Raw genomic sequence first — 9,318 nt, 5'->3', positions numbered from 1 at the left:
CTTTCCCTTCAAAACACACCCACACGTTTCACCCACGCCCTTCGTCCCCTTCTTTGCCATCTTCCTCAGTGTTTGCTCCGCCTTCTTCTCCAGCCGCCGCTCCTCCTCTGCGGCCTTCCACTCCTCTAGCCGTCACCGATTCTCTCTAGCTCTAGATCTCTCTGTTGCTCATTCTCTCTCTAGCCACTGAATCTCGCCGTCACCAACGCTGATTCTCGCTTTCGCCGCCGCCGGTCAACACCTCCTCCTTCTTTCCGGTCAGTGCTCTCTCTCTCTCTCTCTCATCGTTATGTTGAATGTGGTTTCGATTTCAAAAACAATGATTTCGCTAATTTCTGGTGCTGAATTAGGGATTTATGTATGAAGACTGTAATTACAGATAATGGAGATAGGGAATGTTGGGAGTCTTTTAGATTGTGGATAAACTAAGTTCACTGAGCCACTCGTGTTTTTTTATTTTATTCGTGGAAGCAGAGTTAGATTAGGGTAGCAATCTGCCTTGCTAAGTTCAGTTTTTAGGGTGTTTATTTTTCTAGCAATCTGCCTAGACCGTTTGGCAACAAGGAGGTACAAATAAATTACAATTACATCGAATGCTTTGTTCTGTACAATTAGCAACTCAAGAAGAATAAGCTCCTTCCATAGTATAAACATGGTTCAATTATATGCCCCAATACACTTCTTTTCTACACGGGAATTTTGAAAGAAAAAACGAATAGAAGATGGATACATACTCGGTTGCTTAGACTATTGAACTTCAGGTCATATAAGAGCCATATATAAATATTCAACCGTTCGGGAATAAATTTTATGAAACTTTAATCGAATTGTATAATGTGAAAATCAGAATCATATGGCTATTGAAGAAAATAACATTCTCTTGAGTTTCCTGATCGATTGCATATTTGTTTAGATAACTTTTCGAACTTGCCTTCTGTCTTGACAAGTTTTCGTTTAATGTATTGTGGGTTCATGTCTCGACAAGAATAATTGTGCCACCAACGACACTCATATCAATAGTTAATTTGTTTTGGTTAATCAATTTGTGATGTTTAGGATAGTTATGGATAAGAGTTGGATTTATGTGACGAATCGACTTGAGTGAGAAGGTTTATTGAACAAGTACGTAATCACCTAGATGCGGATAGGAAGTGTCGTTGTTCGTGAAAAAATGTTTGAATTGCTTTTTCCATCATATAGATATGGTTGAGCTTCATATTTTTGTTAGAGGTTTTACCTTGAATTATGTAGAACACACATTCGAGTTCTGACTCAAATACTTTGGAAGGGTACTTTGAGGTCTTTAAGAATACTCATTGGAGCGAATCACAAGGATGGATAACTGAGAGAGCAAAGGAAGATTATGTAGCTAAATACTTTATTATTTCGTTTGATTTTGTAGTTCTTTTTTTTTTACCATAACTTGAAAGTTTATAAAACTTCGCCTAATACAGGAACAAATGATCAAGATTCACGATGCTCGTTTAAGTGAAGTACCAGAGGGGTCAGAACTTGACTCTGATGTGGAGGAAGAAATTTACTCTCAAGTTTTGTCAAGTGAGAGGTATGAAAACTATGGTTTCAAGCGTGCCATAGGTCCTGTACTAAGAGAAGTGTCACAAGCTCGCAAATCTAGAGGGTTAAGATATGAAAAGCTTCAAAATAAAGTTTAGAAAAACAAACGTCGTATGTCGGACATGAAAATTCTAATGAAGCAACAACATGAGCTTATTCAAAAGCTACTTCAGCAGATAAATCCGCCATCAGATCATGATGAACCTTCCGTCCCAAGAAGAGAAGATTCTTCGCCACTGTCACCACCGGCCTTAGTTTGTTAGAGCGTTTAATTCTTGTAATACTATGACTTTACTAGTACAATATTTGCATAAGTGTTTGGGTTTGTTTAAGTATGACTATTTTAGTATTTTGTTTGGATTCTAATATGTATTGAAATATTTAGAGATTTTTAAATTAATATTTGGTATTATATATATATATTTAAAAAATACAAGTATATAAATCTGTCTTAGTTTTGGTGACTAAAAAATTTAGTAGCAACAAATTAGTTATTTGCTACTAAATATTTGGTATCTAAATCTTGTACTTTTCGTTACCAAATACATTTTGTTACCAAAAATTTGGTCACTAAATCTCATATTTTTCGCTATCAAATACCTTTTTGCTATGAAATATTTGGTCACTAAATCTCATACATTTTGCTACTTGGTTCTTAAATCTCATGACTTTAGCTACTAAATACTTTTTGTTACTAAATATTTGGTGACCAAATCGTGTACTTTTTGCTACCAAAATTTCAATGTTCTAAAACTCACACTTTTTGTTACTAAAAATCTTTTGCTACCAAAATTTTTGATCTCCAAATATCATACATTTTGCTATTAAATACATTTTGTTACCAAAAAAAATTTTAGTAGCAAAAACTATTTGCTACCAAAATTTTAGTAATTAATATTTTTTACTATACACTTTTTGCTATTAAAATTTTTTAGTAACAAAAATATTTTGCTATCAAAAACAGGACTTTTGGTTACTAAATTTTTGGTATGAGGAATTAAAAAACAAAATATTTTTCTTAAAAAAAAAAAGAAAAAGAAACCTAGATGTCTAATATTGAGGTACTATTAGTGTCAATACTAAGGGTAAAAGAAAAAAAGAAAAAGAAACCTAAAAAGAAACCTAGATGTCTAATAGTGAGGTACTATTAGTGTCAATACTCAAGGGTAAAAGTTAAGACATTGATCCGTGAATTCTTTTCTTTTCTTATTCTTTACAATACATGGAAGACCATAAACAATCATATAACTCAAGTGTGATTATGACGTGTTTAAGGGGGAAAATTAAAGGATTCTTCTGTGACTCTCATTAGGAGTAGCAATGGCCTATATTTTGCTCTGAATATGCTTGGTACGTAGCTAGGCAATATATAGAGCAAGATTAGTGTTTAAACCAAGATTGTTACTTCCCATTTGTAAAACTATACTCCTCAGAGTCAATGGAGAATAGAAGAGAGCTTTCTAAAATATATAAATTTAAAAGACTTTCTCTAGTATTTGTTTTTTTTTTTTTTTTTAAGAATATTAGTGTTCTCTGTTTATCAGTTATTAAATTTGTACTAAATCTAGTTAAAAGTTAAATCAGATTGAAAAATAATACAGATTTAATGGTTGATAAACATAAAACTAGAGAAATTTCCTAAATTTAACTCTAACCGCAAAAATCAGAATTTATCTGATTAGCTCTCCATATAAAAGATATATATAATGTTACTTCCTTTTTGGGTTTTCTCATTTAGTTTGATAGGCATGTCAATTAGCTTACACTCCTTGTCCGTGAAAGAGACTACATTTCTATTTGGTGGCTACTTTTTAATCGAGGGATTACTGTTATTGTCACATAAAATAATTCAAAGGAATAAGAGACTGGCCATTAATAATCTTTTTCTTCTCTTTTTATAAAGCATTTGGGTACCTTTTTAAACCTTCATTTTGAACACTCTTACGACAATAGATAAGCCAATGGTTAACTATAAAATAATTGTCTTCAGAAACTAATTTGAACCCTTATTAAACGGTACAACCAAAACAAAGTCACAAAAGACGTAGTTCTTCTTCTTCACATGAGCCATTTTCCCAATTGCACCTCATCTAACGTTGAAAAGTTTTTTATGCATGCTTTTGAAATACTCGAAGTAACTTTAACTTTTGAATGTCGAACTTCAACTTTAGACAATAAGCTGCAAAATTTGAAAGCTTTCAACAGTTTATAGGGTTTACCAAAGCTTTTACAGTAGCCGTACGTGAGAAAATTTGAAATTTGCGCACTCTTAAGTTATAAATTTTTATAATTTATGTGTTGGATTACAACAAATACATTGACCATTGAGGACTTTTGTGGTAAATAAAAAAAAAGATCCTTTTACGGTATGTTTTTAACCATGGTATACGTTTTAACCGTCAGATATAATCAAAATGATATTAAAATAAAAAAATACGTAAAATGAATAATTTTTTATGTAGATTTAACGGTTAAAAAATATAAATTTAGTAACAATTCATTCTAATAGAAATCTCAAAAAAAAAAAAATCCATTTATTAGACGTTTTTCTTTTTCTTCCCCTTTCTCCGCATGTCTCTCTCTCACCAAAGGCTGCCATTGCTGCTGATAGGAGTTGGAAGTTCAAAAACGGAATGCAGTGCCCAGAGAGAGAGAGCTTTAAATTTCTGATTAAAAAAAGACTTATAGAAACTTGAACATGTTCTTAAAGTGTATCTTCTTTAGGACTTTGGGGGGTGGGGGGCAAAAAAAAACCTGATGTTTTGATGGTAGAAGTTGTCAGTCATTGTACATGAGGGTCCCTAAAGTTTTCTAATTTTTATAGTAGTTTTTTTATTTCTAATTTATTTTATTAACATGTATTCCCAAAATGGTCTTGGGGTCCTTGAAGTACATATATTCATCAGATCAAAAATATTTTTGACCTCTAGGTTTTCTTTGGGAAGAAGACACCCAAAACCACAAAGGGAACACCATACACTCTTCAGAAAGATAGGCCCCCATGTTTTTTCATCCAAAAAAAAAAAAAGAAAAAGTAATCCCCCATATTTTGTAACAGAGAATAGAACAACATAGGAAAACCCATTCTGAATTAAATAATCCGACCAAAAATAATGAAAGAAGAAATATCTTGTTGTTATGTGATTCTTTATTGAACAACATTGTGCACCATCACTATTTTTTTTTTTTTGTCTGCTGGTCATCACTAGTAATTATCATTAGTGATTATTACTCGATTGTTATTTTGATGGACCTATAACTTATTGTGTAAGAATTCAAATAATTTTACACTACAAATTCGGAATTGATTGAGAAAATTGTGATAACTACTACTAGATATTCATTATTTTTTTAATTGACAATCTCTAGGAGACTTCTTAAGTATACATACATGCATACACACATACAAACATATACTCAGAGACATATATATATATATATATATATTGTTTAATAATTAATGCTATTTTACTTTTGTAGTTGCAGGAAATTTCCAACACCTTGCCTTTGTTTTTCTGAGCTTTAACTCCAGCTGTGAATTGCAACAATCTTCACCATCAAAACAATGCAAAGTTTTCTACACATAAACTACAGCTTTTAACCAATTTATGTGTCGTAAACTCATTAAGTTTTTGTTCATTAAAAAGGAAACAATTTATACATGTCAAATTATTCAATCAAAACCCATAACGGCACTGCAGTTTGATGAACATATATACTCAGCTGATTAACCAAAAGATCCAGAATTGTGAAATTCTTCAATACCCACTTGAATACTAAACATCTAATTAAGAATATATATATATATATATATATACTTTTTTTTTTTTTTTTTTTTTGGGGGATATATCAGGGGGGGGAAACACATGTCAAATTATTCAATCAAAACCCATAACGGCACTGCAGTTTGATGAACATATATACTCAGCTGATTAACCAAAAGATCCAGAATTGTGAAATTCTTCAATACCCACTTGAATACTAAACATCTAATTAAGAATATATATATATATATATATACTTTTTTTTTTTTTTTTTACTTGGAGGATATATCAGTGAGGTCGAACCAGATTTGCTTAAAGACGTTGATGATCAAATCATGATACTCATCAGAGTTAAGAGAAAGATAACAAGCGAGAAGGTCTTCCAAGTCTTTCGAAGCTCTGATGTTGTTCTCCACGATCATTTCGACCATTGATTCTCTGAAGTCTCTTTGCGGATCAAACGACGACTTTACTATAGCGAAGCTCTCCGAGAGGCTTCTTCTCTTCTCCGAGCTCGAAGAAAACGACGACAAGCTTCTCCTTCCATGGCTGCTAACGACCCTTTTGCTAGAAATTATCCTCGGAGAGTTCATCCGAAGCCGAATTCCCGGAGCATTCGAAGACAGTTTCCTAACAGGAGGACTAGCTTTCTGTGAAATCGAACTTTCTAGTTTCTTCTTTTTGAGCTTTGAGGGCTTTGTTATGATCGGAGGAAGTTCAACGACGGAAAAGGAGTCGAACCCGTCTGCGAAATCGGGTCTTTTGGAGAGAGAAGCCTTGTCGACGTCGATTACAATGTCATTTTCCTCGCAGTTTTCTCGGCAGCCACACGCCTGCGTGGCGAGAATTCTGTCGCATCGGAATTCAGGATCGTCGGCGTCGGCGCCGGTGACGGCGACGGGGTATTCTCTCTCTGGCGACGACGAGAATTCAGGCGAGGACTCGGGCTTGTTCGCCGTCGTCGTCCAGACATCGTCGAGCGTCGTTTTGCAGTTGTTCCTGAGGAGCTTGTGGGATGAGGGTTTGGCGGGTCTTCTTTTTCTGGCGGTGGGTCTCTGTTTGGGTGATTTTCTCGGTTGCTCGGGAAAATTGTTATGGTTTTCTGGGGATTTTGTGTCGTTTGTGTGGGAATTAAGCTCTCTTGTGAAGTAGTAGGATTTTCTGGGACGGTGTTGGTGGTGGTGGTGGGTCTGGTTTGGCTTAGACGACAAGGTTGTTGTTGTCGTTGAAAAAGAAGAATGAGAAGAGACATAAGAGGAAGAAGAAGGGGAATTAGAGGAAGGCAATGTAGTTTGTTTTTTCTTCTTCTTTTGGTGAGCGGAATTTTGGTTTCTGGGTTTGCCCATGTCTTTGAGCTTGTAGAACCAGGCATTGGGCATCATATCTGATAATCTAAACTTGTAATTTCCCATTACAGACCTCTCTCTCTCCCCCCCTCTTTCTTTCTCTCTCTAAGTTGTTCTTGCCTCTGTGATGAGTGAGAGGAGAAAGGTATTAGATAGCTTTTTATCACTCTCTTTGCCTTGTCGAAGAAGATGATAAATAGTGAGTGGGACATTTGGAATTTGGAGGCAGGGGAGATTGTGGGCCCACCAAAGAGGAGAAAGCATTTGCAAAAGTAAGGAGAGGGGTGGGGCCCATGTGGTAAAATTAGCTTAATCACCCAACTAAAGTAGAAGATTTGGTGGTGCTGTTATGATTAGTGATTACTTTCTTTTGTTTACATTTATTACACGGAAAATTCTAATTACCCCCAAATTAGCAGAGGTGTTTCTTTCTTTTTTTTTTTTTTTTTTTTTTTTTTTTTTTTTTTTTTTTTTTTTTTTTAAAGAACTGTGGTAATTTATAAACCGTTAGTTTATTCCTTAACTTGAATATGTGTTTTTTTATTTATTCTGATTGATTTAATGTAATTTTATGGTAGTGAACAAGCAACACCAATACATATCTCTTATCACAAAATCTCTACGGTAAACCACATAGCAAACACAATCCACCATTTGATGAAGTGGTAAGATTGTTACTATGTAACAAGATTTTGAGTTTTAATTAGTCAAACAAAATATAGGGAAATTTATTTTTCGAGATTCATATGCTACTAAGAGTTACATATGGTCTCGTTCATTCCACCGATTTGAGTTTTCAATTTTAGGTTTCTACAGTAAAAAATTTTCAGAAAATGTCACATTTAATTTTTTCTGCTACAGTGAAAAGCTCTTAAAAAATGTCACATCTTAACTCGAATTGAAAACTCAAATCCGCGAAGTGAACGATGCTATTATATTCCTTTAAAATTAGGGACGTTTTCCAATAGTCTTGTAAAAAATGACTACCAGTAGTCTCTTTTTATTTTTCTTCTCTCTCTCCGTTTGAAGGTGAGGGGTGGTTGTGTGTTGTATCGATCAGTGATTGTCAGGTTGCTTTGTCTTCGTTGGTACGGCTAATCAGAGTGTTGCATGCTTTCCTAACCGTTCTGTAAATGTGGCTTACATGCTAGGGCCCTAACCCAAAGTGTCCCAATGCACAATCATTTGGCCACTATATATGTCAATGTCATGCAAAATACATGACCATTAGCTATCATAATAAATCAATTTAATATTCTAGTATTTATCAGAAAATAATTTATTCTAGTACGATCTTTTCTTTTTACACATTTGTGTTCTTACTGCATATAATTCGCCATATAGCCTTTGATATTTTATTATTTATTTATTTATTAATTTTCTTTTTTTTCACATTGCAAAAATTGGAAGAAGAAAGATAATGAACATATTTATAGACATTGTTTTAAAGGGGCATGTTATGTATAAATTCTCTATTTGGTTGCAGGTTTGCCATGGTTAAAATTATGTTTTGAAAATTCAACCGTATGGAATTGGACTTTCTAACTCAATTTCCATGTGAAAAGGTCAATATATTAAATAGAGTGATCTAACGTCCTTATAAATTTGTGTTTATTTCCATATTTAAATAATGTGAGATTCGTATATATTTTACTTAAATGTAAAGATAACAACACTAATTAGCTTATTTGGTTAGAGGAAGAGATAGAAGGAGAGGGTCAACTTCTAGTTTCGTTGGAGGGAGTGAGGAGATGAAACAAAAAAAATGCAATCGTAACAATATCTAATCAAGGACTAAAGAAATTCGCAAGTGAAAGCTTAAAAAATCTAGTTTATCCACTAAAAAAAACTACGATAAATGAGGAAAAAAATATGTAAAGTAGTAACTAAAAAATAAGTATCAATTCATTCTTTCAACTTTTCTCCCCTATCATTAAACAACTTAATTAATGGATACATATGATCCTCTGCATCATTCTTTTTTCTTTTTGCAATATATCCATAATTCTTACTTTACTCACTCCTACCAAGGTGTGTAAGAATATGTTTCGATCGTAGAAAGAATTAGAAAGTAGTACAAGGTAAATAACTTAAATAAAAAGAATAGAAAGGGTTTTAAATCCTTCATTTGATATATTCGGCTGCTTATCCATGTTACCAAATAACTAAAAATTTCAAAATTTACCAACTTTCTCTCCCATTTCTGTCTCCTTCCATTTTTTTTATGGACTACAAAATATGGCCTAATTATTATAAGAAATGGAGAAACATAAAAGTTGAGCTAGGACAATAATATTGAACATCAAAGAAAGGATAAAAGTTGAGCTTGGACAGTATTAAAACAAAATGATGAAAAACAAAATTTTGGAGTGGGGCACTGGACCTTATATTGCACGTGTGTGCCTACACATACTAACTAAATTATGAATACCTTTCATCACTTCTATGGTTACTTTCATAAAATATAAATGCAAACAAATTTTCAAAGAACCAATCAAGGCAAAAATTGAAAAGAAATATCCACGTACGTATATGCATGATATATATATATATATATATGTAATGGACCAAATATGCGAAAGGGAAGGAGTAATCTTGACAACCTCACGATTGCCATCCCTTTGTCTCCACTC

The 9,318-nt window shown here is 33.4% G+C and overlaps 1 protein-coding gene across 1 annotated transcript; it reads right to left on the bottom strand.

Moving 5' to 3' along the window:
* Nucleotides 1-5,611: 5,611 nt before the first annotated feature.
* On the bottom strand, nt 5,612-7,059 carry LOC21404795 (transcription repressor OFP1). Its single transcript, XM_010092774.2, has one exon. The coding sequence runs from the start codon at nt 6,749-6,751 to the stop codon at nt 5,612-5,614; it is 1,140 nt and encodes a 379-aa protein (XP_010091076.1). The 5' UTR covers nt 6,752-7,059.
* Between the last annotated feature and the right edge of the window lie 2,259 nt (nt 7,060-9,318).

This window comes from Morus notabilis, unplaced genomic scaffold (assembly GCF_000414095.1).
Source record: "Morus notabilis unplaced genomic scaffold, ASM41409v2 Scaffold442, whole genome shotgun sequence".
Classification (NCBI taxonomy): Eukaryota; Viridiplantae; Streptophyta; class Magnoliopsida; order Rosales; family Moraceae; genus Morus; species Morus notabilis.
This window is presented reverse-complemented; position numbering and strand designations above follow the sequence as displayed.